At 30.5% G+C, this 20,114-nt stretch overlaps 3 protein-coding genes across 3 annotated transcripts; 1 reads left to right on the top strand and 2 right to left on the bottom strand.

Annotated features, from left to right (window-relative positions):
* Positions 1-11,903: 11,903 nt before the first annotated feature.
* Positions 11,904-12,618, bottom strand: LOC17894058 (protein DOG1-like 4). The gene has a single exon (XM_006300954.2). The coding sequence runs from the start codon at positions 12,616-12,618 to the stop codon at positions 11,914-11,916; it is 705 nt and encodes a 234-aa protein (XP_006301016.1). The 3' UTR covers positions 11,904-11,913.
* A 2,423-nt stretch (positions 12,619-15,041) lies between these two features.
* LOC17893998 (protein PLANT CADMIUM RESISTANCE 9) lies at positions 15,042-16,116 on the top strand. Its single transcript, XM_006301560.2, has 4 exons — positions 15,042-15,168; positions 15,281-15,352; positions 15,457-15,666; positions 15,773-16,116. Exons 1-4 carry the CDS (start codon positions 15,075-15,077, stop codon positions 15,847-15,849), a joined length of 453 nt encoding a protein of 150 aa, XP_006301622.1. The 5' UTR covers positions 15,042-15,074; the 3' UTR covers positions 15,850-16,116.
* Positions 16,117-16,406: 290 nt separating this feature from the next.
* LOC17895498 (putative F-box protein At1g58310) lies at positions 16,407-18,682 on the bottom strand. The gene is made up of 4 exons (XM_006302084.2): positions 18,525-18,682; positions 17,323-18,354; positions 17,088-17,228; positions 16,407-17,007 (listed from the first exon to the last, which is right to left on the bottom strand). Exons 2-4 carry the CDS (start codon positions 18,334-18,336, stop codon positions 16,612-16,614), a joined length of 1,551 nt encoding a protein of 516 aa, XP_006302146.1. The 5' UTR covers positions 18,337-18,354; positions 18,525-18,682; the 3' UTR covers positions 16,407-16,611.
* Between the last annotated feature and the right edge of the window lie 1,432 nt (positions 18,683-20,114).

Here is a 20,114-nt window from a genome sequence, read left to right on the forward strand (position 1 = left end):
TTTTTATAACCGTAACTAATTTATTTATACGGTTAACGGTTACAATTTTTAACCATTATAAACGGTTACGGTACGGTTACGGTTTATAAACGGTCCGGTTACAGTTAGAAATACGGTTAAGGTTAGCTTTTGGTCATGTCTACTTTTATCTCTTCAAATTGATGTTTGGCTATGTTGTAAGTTTCAAATTTCTGCTCACTATTTCGTCTGAGGGAAAAATTCAACTGCCATAGTAGATCTTCGTAAGATTTAATTATATCTTTGCAATATTCTTGTGTACGTTCAAATTTATCCTATTTTTTTTTTCAGCTATTGTAAGGCTTTCTTCCTAGAATTTTGACATTGACCATTCCTTTGTCGCAACAAGCTCCATTGATCCTAAATTACTTCATAAATCTTCATGGACACCTATAATCTGGATCTTGTCTCATCCTTACAAAAAGAAAACGTACAAACAATCACCAAATTTGTCAACATCTAACATTCTCCATTTTGAGTGCATGGAATGAAAATTAAATTTTGACCTTCAATATATGTTTTTTTCAAAACATATATTTTCTTTTTCAAAAATAATCTATGTTTTTTTTTTAATAATATTTTGAGCAATATATCCACTAGTCACCATGCTCTTTAGCACACATATATCCAAGGTTCGTTTGATCTCTTTATACTGTTAAATGTTGCGATCTTCTTTTGAGAGCATGATCTAAAATAGCCTCTTCAAACGCAACACCACTACAAAACACTTGCCCGCATCTTCTTATGATCTTTCGTTCTCCTCTGTTTCCAACGAGGCAACTACAACATCTTTAAAGCCACTGTCGTTGTTTAAATAAGTCATACCAGAACTCTAAATATATAATGTTATAGAATATTCAAATTCTTTAGTACTAATCATGTAAACTAAATCTTTTTGATTAATAATATCATGACAATGATATTTAGTTACAATTTTATTTAATAATTTTTCTTAATATATTACTTGATCTGAAAAGCTAATTATTTTAAGAACTAATCATTTGTCAAAGTGTTACTTTTTTGAGTGATAATTTATAGAATTTGTATTGTGCTTATCTAACAATTCAATGTATATATTTACGTTTTATTCACTTAAATAAAGTGACTCTTTAATTTGTTCGGTGATGTTTTTTTTTTCTTTTTTTTTGCTAAAGTTGTTTGGTGATGTTTGTGCTTTGTAGAATCCCTAGTTCAAGTTCTATCTGGAAAGAATTTTAAAACGTTTCAAGTAGTCTTGATAAGAAGATACTTGACTCTTAATCCAAATTTCCTAATTGAGACTTAATTTATAAAAAGAAGAAAAAACAACGTATTCAGATGTACAATGACTATAGTTTGGCTCCAACCAAGCCGGAACACTATAGTATAGAGAGATAGAGAGATGGGCTAATTAAATTCTTTCTTGATTTACTTTAATAATTGTTCCTTAAATACCGCCTAATCATTTAGAAATAGCTAGGTCGGTCATATTTAATAACGATGTAAATTTAAGGTTAGGTCATATAGGTGCAATGATGAAAAACATACACTAGACTAGTCCATATACTTTAATTTCTGTCAAGATAATCCTTTATTTATTTGCTTACTTACGGTTTGACTTATACGTTTACTTAGTCAAACAAGATAAGATTTTAAAAAGCATGTGAATTAAAAATAGTTTTTTTCCACAAGTTGTGTGTGTATGTGCATAACTGAAAATTGCATGTCTATTGCAACTTAGCATAATTCTAAAACTTAAGATTTCTTTTTCCTTTTTAATTGAGACTCGGTTGGTTTCATAAGGTTGTAAATCGAGAAAATTACAATTACAATGCATGTTTTGGATATTAACATATGAGATCTTTCTTTCCACGCACAACCAACTTACACGACATTCTTTTTCATATTCAGATTGAGTTGGCAATTCAGATGATTGTATATCCACAAAAGCATATGTCATCTATGCAGCATTTATTTGAATGAATGTGAACAATGTGTCAATTTCTTTGTAAATATTTATGAATAAGTGGTTTATGGATATGTGTTGCCTGTGGATGGAAATGACTGTTTAAAAGAAAATGGTTTTGATGGTATATTTAAAGGATTTTGAAGATGGGTTTGAAAAGCACAACTAGGAAATTTGGCTGCTAAGTACCTAACTCGACTCCACATAATGCACAAACTATATATGGTTCCTTTCTTCAGCTGCTGGCTGTGAGTGGTCACTCTCAATATATGGCACAGTCATTATATTATCTTGAAACTTGATTTCATGAAACATATAGAAACTCAAATACGAACTATGGAATTATTGATAAATAGTTAATACCAAAACTATACATAATAACAATTATGATGAAATAGAATACAATGCTCCTTTTTTGTTATTCCATTATATTATAGAATCAAGAATAAATTTACAATTTTCTTTAGGTCGACCTTCATAAATATATGCGGGTTTTACGGGTTTTGGGTCGGGTCAAACCGTTTGAATAATTCTGAGTAAGTTTTGATAAAAATTGATGCATTATTTGTTTTTAAAACAGTCATTGTATATAATGGGTAAAGATCTTTTTAGAAGTATGTAAAGATCCTTTTAACAGTAGACAAAGAAGTTCCAATTAGGGAAAGGGACAAAGGGGGCATTACAGTAAACTGATTGGGGGAAGTGGTGGCTGTTACAATGCAAAAATCACTGCCATATATTTTTGTTCAGTAGTGAACAACAAAATCCATGTGAACAAATTCTACTCTCTCTTCTTGTCTGCAAAAATATATGTTCAAGAGTGTTGTGTCGATCATAACCCATAACAACCAGACGACATGCTTCTCTCATTTTTGTTTATCTCTCTCTGGTCCCATTCATTGATTTGATATTTTTATCTTTTGGTTTTTGAAGATAAGAGTTATCTTCAAGATAGCAAGGTGACGACTATATACAAGGCAATGTGAAGAGAAAGAAAAAAAAATGTGTTGTTATCTTATTGTGTGTGTGGAGAAAATCCAAATCAAAGTTGGCCTCAGATTCGAAGAGACTCTTCCATTTACAATAAAGATTGCAAGTCTCGATGTGGATACTACATTGAACCGAACTAAGCTAGAAAAGATTATGATCTAGCTAGATTTACAAGTTTCAGGACTCAATATGTGTTTTGGTCCAAACTCTAACGGTTAAATAAGAAAAAAAATCAAAACAAATAATATAACTGAAGTCTAGACCAAAGAACAATTTCTTTGAAGCCCAAAATTTAATAAATTATTTCATTTGGTCTCATTCGAAGTAGTAATATTTTTTAAGCTTATCGAAAACAAAGTAAAGAGACTATTTGACAACTACATTCACCCTAAAAATATATATTGGATGGTAAGAAAATAAAGTGAAAATTATCATAATTCTCAGTGTTTTCTTTTGGCCAAACCAAAATATTTTGTCGTCGGTATTGCCTTATTAATTGGACCGTCGTCCATTGAGTTTTTTTGCGCATAGATAATTCTAAATAAATGTCACGATGGGTCACTTCTTTTCATATGTTTTGTTTTAGATATGATTATATATATATATAGTTGGAATAGAGAGCATGTTAATAGCAAAAACATTTTTCAACATTTGAAAACGAGAAAAAGGAATGAATTAAGTAATACTAGGTTAATTGTTTTATATACATATTTGTAGATTCTTAATGGTAGTGGTTAATTATTTGGTCTTTTTGTGGACCATTATTTGGATTCGACTAGATTCTAATATCCTCATCATTACCACGGTTCCTCCTGATATGAGTGAGTATACATACTAAACTAATTCTTTTACGAGAAAATGAGCCATTATAGTAACTTTGGTATTATGATTAGTTGTACGCGTGGAAAAGAGAAGTCATAATTCATCTATAAGAATATTGTACCATGCATTTTTTTTTTTTTTGGTAAGCTATAAAAACATGTTGTACTTGAGTGGTAGTGATACAGTGATTGAAGGGTTGATTATCTAATAAGTGGCTAAAATAAATAAATAAAGAAACTTATATATATATTTCACTTGAGTGGCGAAGGAAACCATAAAAGTTTTGAAATTTTGAATGAAAGTTTTAATAACATAGTATAAATATACAGAAAATATATTATGAATAATATATAGTAAATTTCTGCCCTAAATCTCAATGTTTGTGCTCTTCTCTTACGAGATGTGCATGTAGCATCTTGTCACTATCTATATACAATGTAAGATATCATGATCGGCCATTTGATTACTAGTTAGCTCGGTCATGCATATGTGTTTAAGACCATGCATATGTTTGCAAAACAACACAAGTTCCAAAGTACAAAGATTTGAAACCTGTTTTGTGTCATGAATGGGAACACAATGCATACATAACAGAGGGGGCACACAAAAGATATAGCAAAAAAGTTATCTCTTAGAAAATATAAAGATTTACAGATTTTTTATGAAGATTTAGTCTCATCCAAAATCTTGTGAAATTTCTTTTCTTAAGCGCTTCTTCTGGTTGGTTATCTTTGTTAACTATTTATCGTTTTATTAATCATATCCTATGTAATCTGATAAGACTGATATACATATCTTTCTTTATGTATTACTTCTCGCCATACTTAGTATGCATAAACACAGTGAAATAACTGTAGAATACGTAAAACTAAATTAGTATTTTAGTTACATTTTCAGTATCGAAATAGTTTCCAAATATGTCGTCGAGATTTCGTTCTAATATTCAAAATTTCAGGAGTTTTTACACACATTATGTTTATGTAAACCCGCTTGGTTAAAACAGTTTAGGTAATCTAGCTACATTGTATATATTAGATGTACAAATCTTTGATATTGATGGTGGTCCTAAAAGTGATGTATATTTAATAGAGCACTTAAACCCTTAAAAGAGAATAATTAGTGAAAGTGACAAATTGTTAAAAGCTACCTTAAATCTAACAAAATATATAGGCTTTGGTCCATCAAATTGATTTTTAGATGAGGTTATAGCAATTGCGATAATTGAGAACAAAGCTGGTGGTGAACTGATAATAAAATAGGTGATTGTAAAGAAAGTAATCCACTAATTTCAAAGTCTGTTTTAAACGTTTTCTCATTTTTACTTTTGTCGTCTGTCTTCCCACTTATCAATAGCATAAAATATGCAATAATGCTTAGACTATCTCCAATGCATATCTTTTTTTTTTCTTAGATGCACTCACATTGTAATTTTTCCAAATAAAGTTCTAAACTAATTCATATTTACATTTTAATTTAATTCAATTATTTATTTTATTAAAATACTTAAAGAAATAACAATTATTTATATGTTAAAATGTGTTATGAGAGTTTTTATGAGTATATCATGGTTTTTCATTTGAGATACCTTTCCATTTCTTTTTCTTTCCTATTTTTCTATATGATTTATTTTTTCTTATTTAATACTTATTAGAGATATCCACCCAAGTAATAATACACGTAAGTGCATAATAGCATAACGTATTATGTAGTCACTATTGTTGCTAAACTTGGTATAATGCTATAGAGTTAGACTATAATTATGTCAAGGACTAAAGTTATACGCAGTTCGTTTCAAACCAACACGTGCTTTCCCAACCTTCTCGAGTGTTAAAGATAGACTATGATTAATTGAATTAGTAATGTTAATATGGGCAAACCAACTATAATATGTAGCTTAAGAGTGATCGACAAGTGGCATTACTTAGCTTTTGTAATCTCGTCACTCATCAGAACTCCACAATTTTCTTTTTATTCATTGTGAAAATTTTATAGTTGTTTTAACTATTCTAAATAACATTTTTTTACAAATTTTCTTTTACTTTTAAAAGTAGTATAATCAAAATTAACCAGTAATATAACATGCTCTCAAGTTTGTTAATTTTATGATAAAATTTATAAAATTTACACAAAAATTTAATTCTTGGCGACAAATAATCCAAATCTATTTTTAAATTGTATAAAAACCCTAATATATAAAATAGTAAAAAAATTCAGAAACACATATGAAGATTATATCACTGATTAAATTCAATCTTTTGTAACTTGAAATTAAAGTTATCATTTCTTTATTTATTTTTCAGAAACCCCGCTTTTGTGTTTTTACAGTGAATATCATCCTTTTTTACTCGAATATGTATAAATCAATTATGAATTTATCCTTTTTTGTGATGGTATCTATGTTTTTATTTTTATTTTGTCTGAATCTTATGGAGTTGTCTTTAAACTACAAAAATACGAATATATGATTAAGCATACATTTGACCCGTTATATTTGAGTTTAATCAGTTCTATTTATTTACCAAATTTAATTTTTATTATAAAATATGGATTTTAGGAAACTAAATTATAAAACTATATACATTTTTAAGTATTCGAAGATGGCAACTCTACAAATTTTAATAAAAATAATATATTCATAAAAAATGTTATAGAAAATAGCATTTTCGTAAGAATTCTAATATATATTAGTTTGTCATTTCCTACTCACGGTAAAGACTTGCCCTCTAGAATATAAAACCTTCAGCTTGGATAAACTTCTCGTGGTATATAGTTGATCTTAAAAAACAAAAAAGAATGGACAGAACTTTTTATCGATTCTAAAAATCCATGTAGTCTTAACTCATACATCAATGAACGATATTAAAAAAGAAAAAAAGAATTAAAAAAAGTTGTGGAGATATGCATTCCAAGTAGACAGTATCATATTAAAAAAAAGCTAACATAAGAAAAGTGGTGAGAGAGAAAGAGAGAGAAACGTGATCCAATAGCAATTGTATTATATTTTGTGAACAAAAATGAAATTGTTTCTCTGGAAGAGATAGACCAATTCCTTTGCCTTGCTTCTGGGGGCCAAAACCAAAAACTTAATGGGAAAAAAAAAACAACAAAACAAAACAAAGCAAAATATAATAAAGAAGTAGACAAATAAACAAAAGCTGCCTCATCAACTATCTTCACTATTTTCTTCTTTTCTATCTATTCTTCTTCTGGACCATTGCGACAAAACTGTTTATATAAATACAAAAGCTTGATGAGTAGGTCAGTGTAAGAAAAAGTTTTACCTATTTCAAAATTTGTCTCAGTTATAACATATTCTCAACACTTCTTTTGATTAATTAACTTCCAATTTTAGTTTCATGTAGCTTTTGCAAATAAACAACCATTAGGGCAACTCTCAAAAATACCATACTTATTATTAACTATTTTTGTTTCCTCTCGAGGTCTTTCACAAGTTTTGGTGCATTAGTGAAGTAGCTACTTGAACTTTCATGTTAGAGTTAGAGAAGGTAAAACACATAACCAAAACATATATTAGTGGACCAAAAGTGAGTAACTTAAACCAGCTTCTTCATACTTCTAGTCTGATCGTGGACATATCACATATATGTATGTATTGTTGTCGATAAGCAAAATGTGGAAGAGAAGCGCAGTATATACAAGTTGTGGCCACATAGTGCCATGTCAGTTTTGGTGCGTTTTTCTTATTATTTTCTCTTATACATATAAGGAAGACAATTGTTCTGATAGTGGAAATCAAGAAGAGTGATACTGTCGGCTACACAACATCCACAATCAAATAAAATATGGAAATTATTCAAAAGTGCAAAGTTTAAGACTTATCACAAGGGTGAATATTATAGGTATGTATAGCACAATAATACTATATATAAATGTGTCAATATGTGTATGTAAAAAATTGAGAATGTGGTATAAGACAAGTGTATAAAAAAGAACAAAAACAAAAACAAAAGAGAAAAAGCATATAACAAAATTGTCCACAAAATTGTGGAACAAATTCGCAGAATCCACTATATGTGTTTGCTGCCACTTTATGTGATATGTTATGGCCGAATCATACCATTATTTTGCCTGGCTGTTTCAAAATTGGAACACTATCCCTTGTTTTCCTGACAAATACAAAAGCTCTCTGTTTGTTTTTTTGGTTGCTTTTATGTTGTCCATACTCAATATTTTTTTTAAAAAATTAGCGTTTCGCCAAAATTTAAATAAAATATAAATAAGACATATTTTTCTACCTTCGAAATTAATGAAATAAATGTAGTGTGATATATTACAAAAAAAAATATCATTTCAAGAATAAGTCTTACGAATATGCCATTTTTGCTAAACGCTTATTGATTTGTTATTTTTAAATACGCAAAATATTTGTAATGGATATAACTTTCCCTATAACTTCTAAAACCAAAATAGCGATTATGAATAAATACATAATCTAGAGAGCATATTTGTAATAGATGGTTCCTAATTCTTCTAGGACAACGGACCGGAAAAATCAAATTTTTCGAAAAAAAATCATATTCCATTTATCGTCGTCATATTCGAATTCATAACAAACGAATACTTTTTTTTTTTTTGGTGATTGGGAAAATAGAATGTTAGTACTTAGTAGTATTGGAAACTATTCTTCTTAATGCATGTTTACGTACTTTAGTTTTTGTTTCTATGCGACGATGTCCTTTTATGAAGTTTTGGTGCTATACTATGTACATTTTTGGAAATTTAATAAAAAGCCATTATATATATGCGAACCTTTCTTTAAATGTATTGATGCGATGTCCATTTGCCTACATCCAACGCACAATAATGCTGTCAGTTCAATATTTTGGAAGAACCCTAAAATTTTTATATTGATCAATGCTATTTCCAAATAGTCCTTGAAACGCTTTTATATGTGTATGAGAGTTGTTTATTTACGTTTATAAGTTTATTTATACAATGAACAACTCAATAGTAACTTAAATAATAGTATAATATTGACTTGACGCAACTTGTGTCACGTAACTACAAAACTAAGCATCAAAGTTTCAAATTAAAGTAGGAGATGCATTGCACCGATATAAGAAGAACTTAAAACTGCATGAGATGCTCCGATCGATACTGCCAGACAAAAAAGTTATGTGTGACAAAACCTAAAAAGCAGAAACGAATTAGTTCTCATAATAACCCATAACGTACGTTAACAATGTTGACTCAGTTAATTCTAATTGTAAACATAAATGCCATAAGGACTTGTCTCATCGAAGGTGTCTATATCACCAAAAACTTCACAAACGAATACGATTCCTACGAGCCATTATGGTTGGTTTCCCAATCTCTTAACCAAAAAAATCTGCACCATTACAAAGAAGCATCTATTAACGTATGGGTTATTTCCGACAGGGCATAAACTGAGTTGCATCTTCAACAGGTGTTTTGTCAAACCACACCAATATTGCTTTTTTTTTTCTTTTACATGTAGATGTAGTCATGATGAAGCAACCGTGCACTAAGTAATGCACTACGTGACAACGAATTAATTATCATCCGTTAACATAATGAGAATTCCCAAAAGTTAATGATAATAATGGACGAGAATTATATTTTGATTTGTACTTGTTGGTGCGACGCAGATTTGGATTGATTTTTTAAAGTATTTTATTGAGAATCAGTTTTTAATCAAGTGCATGCATAGATAGTAAAATGGCCTTTATTTTTTGCAGTCGCAATATCATGCTAGTGATGACTACTACTATAGGCATTTGGCTTTTCAGATTTTTTGGACATTAAAATAAGTACCAAAATTAACCGAATTATATATATTTTGTAAAGACCAAATTATATTTAAGTTCTAAAGTCTTCGATGGATTTGTGTTTTTTTTTTAGATAGATTTAATGAAGATAAACAAATAATTAGTTAAGCTTAATTAATAGTAATATATCTTTAGTATATTTGAACATATTTTTACGTACTTAATTAGTAAAAAATAATATTTTATAAATAAATTTCAGTTTTGTTGTATGTGGTTGGTTTGGTTTATTTGGTACATAATATAAACATTGATATTTTTTAATATTAAAAATTTGGTTTCTAGAATCAAATTGATGAATTCTAATTTCCGTTTTCTTGCGCCTCACATACCAGTTTTACACTGGTATGACTGGAGGAGTATTCATAATTATTTCAATTATGCTATGAATAGAATTTATAAAGTTGAATAATGTAAATACTTTTATGTGAAAAACTATCATGTACAAGGAATCCCCATAGCCATATAAGTTTAGGCCTAGGCCCAAATTGCAGCAAACGGCTCACATACCTTCCATGAGAGTTGTGACATATTTTCAAAATATTCCTTTACAAATTTGTCTATTTTTCTCGCAAAGATTACCCAACATTTGCATCAACGAAAATCAAAGATACTATTAGTATTACTAGTTTATGACTTGCAAAATAAAATATCATTTAATTAACATAAACAATTTCATGAGAGGGAGGTCCTTTGAGCCACACTTCCAATAGGCACTAGTAAAGTACCAAATATATATGATATTTGATATTACTGACTTTAATTAAAATGAAGAAGCAATTAAATTTGATATTGCAACATTGGAGAAACAAAAACCATTGGAAGAAAGTAATTATGATTGTAGAAGTTTTTTTTGCACAAAAGGCTTTAAGAATTTACAATCTTTATCCGATTGATTATATGCAATCGGCTGCTCGTTCTCCAAAATTTTCTCCCCCCACAACAAGGAAGACCTAGATATATGACAAACAAAAGAAGCTTACAGACTTAGGTGAGTAAACTTAAAAAAGTCAACCCACCTTAGCAAGGCCCAAAAACTCTATACATATGGAACGTAATGCATAGTAAAGAAGTGCAAATTATCTTAATTTAGCCTACATGTAATAGACCAGAGCAAGAGTTAATTAAGGATTTACCACCAACTTGAATGCCATAAATTTTGTAGAAATGAATATCGTTTTAGCATAAGTTGTGGCCATTCTTAACCATTAGCAATAGTTTATAATTTTATATAACGCTTATCACAATCGAACATAGATAAGAAAAAGAAAAAAACAAAGTTTGGGGAAGAAGATGATGGTCATTTATAGACCAAAACATACGTTGAATAATTTTAAGAATAAAAAGAAGGATTAATTGGAAAAGTAGTACATTTTAAAAACATAATTATAAAACTAATACATATACTATTTATAATTAGGAAAGTATTACATTTTCACTATTTGATACTATTTCAATGACTTTTAAAGACTCTGAAAACAGCTTATTTACGAATATGCCATTAGAATAATTATATAATATAATTTGTACATCATATTTTCTGTACAGTTGTACAAAAATATATTTATGTACAATAATAAAAATACTACATAATATTATATATACAACTTATAAGTGTACAATTGTACATAAATATTCATATTTAAGTACACTTTTTCTAGCTATATGAATAAAAATGTATAAATTTTTATATTTCCGTACAATCAATAAACTGTACGTATACATCTGTACAGTTAATCAAATGTACATATACGTTTGTACATATATTAAACTGTACAAATATGTCTATACACATAATAAATTGTACAAATACGTCTGTACACATACTAAATTGTACAAATACGTCTGTACATATACGTTTGTACATATACTAAACTGTACAAATACGTCTGTACACATACTAAATTGTACAAATAAATATATAAATATGAAATTTATTTAAAATTAATTTAGCAAAATGCATATCAAATTAAAGAGAAAAAAACATGGATTTTTATGTATCAAAAAAGTTTTGAAAACCAAAGTTATAATCCCTAATATTTTGATTATTAAAAATTTGGGGTGATGATAATAAACAAAATATTTTAAAATATAATTAAAAAAGAAAAGAAAAATAAAATCGGGAGAACAAAAAAAAAATACCCTTTTGTCATTTTCCCCCTTCTTCTTTATCTTTATTTCACATAATTTCTATCTCACATTATAGGTCGTACGACTACTTTCCTAATTTTAAATAGTATTTGTAGTATCTTTCCAATTATGTTTTTAAAATGTACTAAAATTCCAATACACCCTAAAAAGAACACATCTCAATCCTCAACATAGGTCCTGTCAAAGCAATGTTTCTATCTGCACACCTAAATCTCGCAACCGGAGATAAAACTCTCCCACGGCTCTCAGCAGCTTTACCGCCTGTCGTGGATTCAGAACCTCTACCACTTTCTCAACCGTAACACACCGAAGCTGATCAGCGTTCTTCATCACCTCCGTCATCTCCTTCTTCAAAACCTCCATGGCCTCCTCCTCCTTCATTCCTGGCTGCTCTCTCTCGCCAAGCCTCAACGCTCCTATGTTCTTGAATCGAACCATCAGAAGTGGATCTCCCACACTCTGTTGTAAAAGCGCGAACCCTCGCGTCAAAGCTCTCTCCCTTCGTTGAGTCTCTAACCGGATGCTCTCAAGTTGGTCTTTCTGGTGGCTTGTAAGGTCGTTAACAGAAGTGGTTATAAGTTTAAAAACCATACCTGGCTTGAAACCTCCTATCCAAAGAATAAGTTTCTCGTACGAGTTGAGCCATGGTGGGGAGAAGAAATCGTATAGATCCTCTCCCGCGACGGACATAGCAGATGACTTCTCTTGGTAGTATTGAAGACAGTGAGAGAGAAACTTAGTGACAAGAGATTCTTCTTCTACTTGAGTGACACTGGTGCTAGCTTCATCAGCAAAGTGTGCAAGTTGTTCGATGAGTTGCCTATGATGGTTAAGCCAGTCATCGAAGAAGGTAGCAAAGGTTTCGGAGCTGCTGGTGACTGGCATGATCTCATTTAGTTATAAGACGAGACATGCATGTGTGTCTCTGTGTTAAATCTGTTTGACTATATATATATGTATTTAAGACAAAGACAGAACATAATGGGTCAACTTGTGAAAACAATGGGTCGATTGGTGACGTATACGTAAAATGTTATAGAGGAAACATTGAGCGGTAATATATATATAGTATACAAAATAATCTAGTTTTTGTATTAATTTTAATATTATTAGTTTATTCTTCTGGAACTCAAAATTTTGTCTATACATTAAACTTCACATTTGTGTGTAATGTTAAAGTAGAAAACAACAAATAATAATTTATAGTATAGTATAAAATAAACCAATCGTAGCCATTAAGAAACAAAAGACACTGAATGAAGACTATGAAGTGTATATCGGTGTAGTCAACTTGGAACCATTATATTGTAATTTGTAAGGACGATTTATTAAAAGAAAAAACTAGATAATTCACAAAAGAGTTATTTATTTTTTATTTTATTTTTGTCAAACACAAAAGAGTTACTAATCTAGTTAATTCAAGCTAATGACAAAAACAAACAGTCTTAAACTCATCTATAAAAGTGTCATCGGTTTTAAACTGATTTTTCATTCCAATAATCAAACCAAACAAAAATCGAATAAATAATATACACTTAAAATCCGAAAATAATACAAAAAATTCAAAATATCGAACAAATACCGAATCGCGTATTCGAATATATTTGTAGCCATCATCATGAGCAATAGAATATTTTCCAACCGATTCAATTTATAAATAGTTAAATTATTTCTTTAAAAAATTCAAATTATAAATATTTAAATTATTTATCTAAAAATTACTATCAGCTAACAAAGACCATAGCGTTTTTATGGAACCTTTGGTATATACAATGAATAGGAACAAAAAGTTTTTTTAAATAGAAATAGAAAATCCACGAGAAATTATAAAATAAAATAAGATAAAAAACTATGGGAGACATTCGAGTCAACTACCATTATTTAAAACAAGTCGGTTTCACACTTGCTTGACGACACGTATATAAAAAAAGATGTGCTGCGAACGCAGAAGCTAAGTATATTTTTAGTTGTACCAAAGCCCAATTAAAGTGTTTGTACGTAACAACAATTTTAAAAGTTTTTCTAGTGAATGTATTTTAGATGTCTGGGTACATATATGATATATATCGTGCGTGCGACATGTATATTTTGCTTTTATTGCCCTCACAAAGCTGGTTTTGATATGATTAATGTCTCCTTAAACTTCACCAAGATCATACAATTTGAAAAATTTGTGATAACAACTCATGCATGCATAAGGTCTTTTCATATGCAAAAGTTGTTTTTCCATAGAAATGGGTTTCTACTTTCTAAACTATGAGTTTGGCTGAAGTGTGCGACAAAGTGGATGGTAACTTTTCCATCGGAAGGATCATATGAGTTGGTAGTACTTATTATGGGCTCAAGATGGGCCAAGAACAATTTGGACATCAAATATAAGTTTTACCAATTGGAGCCAGTGATATTCATCTAAATAAATAAATAAGAGGAAATTAAATATTGAACTTAAGTGATTTCGATATATTAGATTACTCATAAAATTATACAAAAACTTCAAAAACTTGGTGGCACATTGTGTGTTCAGTTAAATAATGGGTGGAAAATTCGATAGATATTTACAAATAATTTGACTTTTCCATTGTCTCAATCAGATGACCTTTAATACTTGAGATTTTGATTTCGAGATAAATTAAACAAATACATATCTGATAAATTTACATTCGGCGTTAATTATTTGTATGTAACTTAGTCTTTCGTTTTCATTTGACCATTCAAGTTAAGAAAGAACAAATTTACATCATTAACACTAATTATTTTTTTACCGTAATTTATTTTGTTGTAGACATTTTTCCTCGAATTAATTTAACCGAACCTCACTAATAATATAAGTTGTTGATATAAAAAAAAGACATTCAAAGTTTTTTTTTTTTAATTGTAGAAGAGATTCGAAGTTAAACCTATATAATCTGGAATATGATTTCTAATTAACAAACTCATTTTTTTTGTTCAACCCCTTATTGGTTCATTTCGAACCTGTATAAACACTTTGTAAAATTAGTTTATTCACATTCTTGAGACATATCAATAAATAACAAAATCGAAAGAATGTGAAAATCAATAAATTATTTTTTTTATAAAAGATAAGATCTTTGAAATTACCTGGAAAGAACAGTCTTCACCGTTTGAACAAGTGACCACGACGTTGTATACTCTATTTTAGTTGTTTTCTTGTGACAAGTAAGAAAAACATATGTATAAAATTTGTAGTCAATATTCAAAACTAAGACCGAACAAATAAAATAATTTATATTGTTGGTCTATATATAGTTGGAGTGTAACAATTTATCTAAACACACCAAAGTTAATAAGTTCTCTCTTCAACAAATAAACAACAACAAAAAATGTCTGAACAAGAAAGCAAAAATGTGAAGATAGTAACTGAAGGGCAATGGACTACTGGTTTATACGATTGTCTCTCTGAAGATACCTCTACATGTAATATAAATTTTCATTTCAGTTTATAACTCTTTTTCTTATACAAAGTTTAAAGAATATAATAATTCGGTTTAATTAGTCATAACTATTTGTTTGTAAATTGGGTTGGAAGGTTGCTTCACATGGTTTTGTCCTTGCGTCGCATTTGGGAGGATCGCTGAGATCCTTGACAAAGGAGAAACAAGTAAGTTTCTGATTTACATTATACTACATATCTTACATAGCTAATGAGATGAACTGATTATTATCAAGGATGATTAATTAATGGATATGGATTAAATTAAAAAGGTCGAGGACTAGCTGGACTAATGATAGTGGCAATGTCTCACATTGGGTGTGGATGGTACTATGCTTCACTATACAGAGCCAAATTGAGGAACCAATACTCTTTGCCTGAGGAGCCTTGCGCCGATGGCGCTATTCACTTCTTCTGTTGTGCTTGTGCTCTTTCTCAAGAACACCGCGAACTTAAACATCGCGGTCTTGATCCTTCTTTAGGTAAACAAGATCTCTCTTCTCTCTTTGCTTTTTAGTAATGATGGTCGATTTAGTTATAACTTGTTAACTTTTGTTACCATTGCAATAATCTCACTATAAACAAAAGGGTGGCAAGGGAACATTGAGAGAGGAGTATCAAATAGAAACACTCCGCCGTTTGTAGCATCAGGCATGGACCGTTGAAGAATATCACATTTTAGTGCAAGTATTTACATTCCAAGATAATGTCGATAAATAAATAAAAAATGTTATATATTGGATGGTGTGAATTTGAAAGATTTTTTTTTGTTTGTTCACCTGAAAGATTTGTTTGTTAAATATCTTCTCTATAGTTGTGTGAAGTTGTAACCATGCAAATTTAGTTTAATTATGATGTAATGTAATATTTTTTACTTTTTTTTTTTTTTTTTTATATGTGCAAAGATGAAATGTAATCTTCTGTTTGTAAAAATATATGTAAACTATTTTTTAAAAGAATTGGTCATTGACTTCTCATTGTGAGTTAATTTACTTGTGTGAGCGAATTCGAGTAGGTCTTGAATCTTTCTATTCTAGTCTTTAGATTTTGGATTTAGTTTGTGAATTAAAAACCCAAATTTTATAACAGTTTAAATTTTTTATTGTAGTTTCCTTTCTTTTCTATAGAATATCTAAATTTTGGAAATTCTTTCATATTTTCAGTGAAAATCTTATAACAATTTTACTTGGGGTTTCCTATTTTTCTTTTAAATAAGAGAAAATCAGAAAAACAATCAGATACTTAGCTTAAAAACAAATATCTTTAGAACAGAAATATGGCAGAAATAAGATAGTAATGTGTAGAGATTAGATCATTAAAAGAACTACACAAAAGCATGCAGCCAAGACTCATTGAAAGAGCCAGAGTAATTCAAAAAACACACTTGAGATATTTTCCAAAAGATTTCGACCTCATTTAGTAGATACCTAAGAGAGCACAAAGTCTTTAGATGACAAGCTGAGGTTATCAGAGAAGATTTGGAGAATACACTGAGATGAAGCTACTTTAGGATGCCTCTGAAGCTTCTTGTAAACTTTCATCACATCTTCATCATTTGGTGTACTGTAGTATATCATCAGTTTCTCAACATTTGGCAACTTCTCTAGAAAGTGATTTACTTGGTCTATCTTCTTCTCTGTCTCTATCTGGTACTCATGAATTTCACCAAACTTCAATATCTTCAGCACTTTCACTGGACATGATGATAAGCAAGAAGGAGGACTCTCCTCTTCTTTCTCTTCTTCCTCCTCCTCGTCTTCCTCCTCCCAAGGATTGCATAAACACATATCGCCGCATCTATCCGAGAATTGGTGAATGAGTCCCTGAAATGTGAGAGAAAACATCTCAAACTTTGAAAATAACTCAAACACATGCTTATGCTTTGTAAGGGTCTGTTCCATACTTTGAAGACTAGAGTTTCCAGGTTTGGAGAGTTCTTGAGAAGGTCCGGCAATGATTGCCATCCAACTTGCGGCTCACTCTCGATAGTTAAATGAGTGAGGTTGTTGAATAGTGGTATTGCTTCACAACAGTATGTAAGTACCTGGAACAAAACCATATCAACTTCATTCCATAAGCAATAAAAAGCTAACTAGTTGTATTAGAGAGACTAGGAGAAAGATGGGAGTTATACAAACCTCAAGAGTATAAGCTGATAGATAGAGGATCTTCACATTGCATATTCCCATTATAAATTCTGTTGCATTAGCGACCATAAAGCCTTTCATATTACCTTCAGAATCTAAACCACTTGCCTCTCTATCATATAGTGTCTCCTCCAACTGATCTTCTGACATCCGAAGATCGATATGAGCTTCAACAAGCAAATCAAAGTTCACTGTTGGATACTCGTCCGCAATAGCATCAGCAAACTTCAAGTAAACAAGATTCGGGGTATCAAAGGACACACTGCTCGGGTTCTCATCTTGCAAGTCCTCATAAACCGTTAGTCTCTTAAGAGTTGGGACAGATACAAAGGAGAAATCCCATAAGCACCAAGATATATGTTCCAGAACTAAATCCTCAAGCTTGTGACAACCAGAAAGAAGCTTGGTAAGCCCAATACCATGCTTTTCAAAACGGACTGACTCAATATGAAGAGTCTTAAGCTTAGGGAGATTAACATCTTCAACATCAATGGTCGGTCCAAGTTCCACATTTAGTCTCAACCGAACCAGTGACTCACTCAAAAAGATCTTCGAAGGAAGTGAAGATTTCCATTTCAAATGCATGCCTAGTTCAAGATCAGACACACCACGTTCCAACACATTGAGTAACCAACGAGTGATACAGACAGGATCAACACCATCTCTGATCTTTAAAGAGAACTTGTGTACAGAGTCATTCCCTTGCAATGCCAAAACTCGATCCACAAAATCCATGAAACTTGTAGAAAGCTGAATCTTTCTTTCGTTATACATTTCCAAATAATCTCTACCACTAACATGATCAGTCTCTTTGATTTTCACAAGACTCAGATGGACAGAGTCATCGAAATCAAGATTAGGAGCAAAAGCAAAGAGATACCGCCATTTTCTTGACAGAACAGATGTAGAAGCAGCTTCTTTGGTAGTAAGGAAAGACAAAATATGACAAATCAGAGGTTCTGGTAAACCACCGATTACATCTTTAGAACCATCACCAGTCTCCATCTTCTTCAACACAAAACCCTGAAAACCAAAGATACAAGCATAAAGGTTCCGTCTTTATAAAGATTTCCGACCCAAAAAGGTAAGTGAATCAAATATGTGGTCACAAGAAGCAGAAAGATTCTATCTTTTTGCTACATATAGCTTGAGGAAACTTCAAAGAACACAGAAGAATATCAAAATGACTCAACTGTTGTTGAAATTTTGAGGTATTGTAGCTTGTAAGCGAGAGTGAAGAAGAAAAAAGTGAGTTCTTTAGGATTTTAAGCCGGCCCTTTTAAGCCGACAAGAATCTCTAGAGAGTAGATACGTACGCGACGCTGTTCGGCGGACGCATTTAATGCGGCTCTGTGAGTAAAGTTGTGTGTGTTTCAACTCTTTGATGTTTTAAGGTAGCAAGCAAGGATATTGAAAGCTCGTGTTTTTGGTTTCTCTTTCATATCTGGATTTATTAAAACGAGAAAGAGAAAAACACAAGAGAAGCCCAACAGAACAAGGCTTCTCAAACAAAAAGGCCTAAACAAGCCCAATAAAGGAACCACAACGGTAGGAAAAAAAAAGGAACCGATACACGTGTCTTTATCCTTATTCATGTTTGTGCCACGTTGAATAACGATAAAGACACGTGTGCTGGTGGTTGCTGGTGACTTGTTTCCAAGTCGCAACTCATCAAATCCGTTCATAAACGAGTAATCCTTTACGAGGATTAAACAAAATTTTAAGGTACAATTTGTCAACAAAATCTTAAATTATATATTTTATATAAGAATTATTTTTTTAAAAAATTGTATCTTAAGATTTTGTTAAAAAACTATCAATAATAATAGTCTAAGAATTTAAACATTAATTTGTGTTGAATTATATAATAACTATTCAAATATATTAAAATAATTTAGTTTTGGATCGGTTTAATTTTTCGAGCTCAATTTGGTTGAATATTTGAATAGATATTTATAACTAATCAAAATTTTATCGAATTTGGTTTGGTTTGGTTCAGGTTCCATCCCAAATAACCATAATAGCATAAAACATGTAATATACGTAATTTATTATGAGAAAATATATAGGAAAATACAAATAACACTATAACCATACGACATATAGTTATCATAAACAAATATGTGTAAATATTATTTTACCATCTTTAAAAATTTATAACAATACAAATCTTTTGATTAAATAATAAATAATTCATTATATTATTGAGACCACATTTATATAAATATCTTTAAAAATATTATTTTATGTAAATATTATTTTATCATCTTTTAAAATGGTGTTAGTTTTTTCTTAGGGGGATTTTTTTTCTTCTTATCGATAGATATGCTCTTGATGAAAACATTGGACAAGTTGTGGCAAAGAAAGGTGCGTCCGGTAAATAGGTTGATTAATTACATGTCTAGAAACCAAAATCCATCAAAGATATATACAATTCTAACCTGAACAAAGAACACAACCCGAGTAAGAATATAGCTAGTTTCTTACACCACATTCTCTCTTCTTTTTGTCGCAAACAGAACCGATCCCAAGAAATTTTAAAGCCGGAAGAAAAGGTAAGAAATAACATGGCCGCGAACAAGACAAGGGAATAATAACAGGACCATGCAAAGTTCTGATCCAGAGAGGTCTAAATAAAGCAAGCATCGTCTCAGTATCTCACCCCTTGACCAACTCAAGAACTCTGCAGCTGATTTAGCTTGAATTCTATTTGTTATTAGCTACTTGTTTTAACTTTTTTCAACCACAAAAGTTCAATCACACAAGCATGCAAGAAATGTAAT

This window comes from Capsella rubella, unplaced genomic scaffold, assembly GCF_000375325.1.
Source record: "Capsella rubella cultivar Monte Gargano unplaced genomic scaffold, Caprub1_0 scaffold_2, whole genome shotgun sequence".
Classification (NCBI taxonomy): domain Eukaryota; kingdom Viridiplantae; phylum Streptophyta; class Magnoliopsida; order Brassicales; family Brassicaceae; genus Capsella; species Capsella rubella.

Coding starts and splice junctions, on each gene's coding strand:
- LOC17894058 (XM_006300954.2), bottom strand. CDS start 12,618: ATGCCAGTCACCAGCAGCTCCGAAACCTTTGCTACCTTCTTCGATGAC.
- LOC17895498 (XM_006302084.2), bottom strand. CDS start 18,336: ATGGAGACTGGTGATGGTTCTAAAGATGTAATCGGTGGTTTACCAGAA. Junction 17,229..17,322: donor TATCAGCTTATACTCTTGAG/GTTTGTATAACT, acceptor GTTTTGTTCCAG/GTACTTACATACTGTTGTGA. Junction 17,008..17,087: donor TGGAAACTCTAGTCTTCAAA/GTATGGAACAGA, acceptor CTCACATTTCAG/GGACTCATTCACCAATTCTC.
- LOC17893998 (XM_006301560.2), top strand. CDS start 15,075: ATGTCTGAACAAGAAAGCAAAAATGTGAAGATAGTAACTGAAGGGCAA. Junction 15,353..15,456: donor CCTTGACAAAGGAGAAACAA/GTAAGTTTCTGA, acceptor TAAATTAAAAAG/GTCGAGGACTAGCTGGACTA. Junction 15,667..15,772: donor CGGTCTTGATCCTTCTTTAG/GTAAACAAGATC, acceptor TATAAACAAAAG/GGTGGCAAGGGAACATTGAG.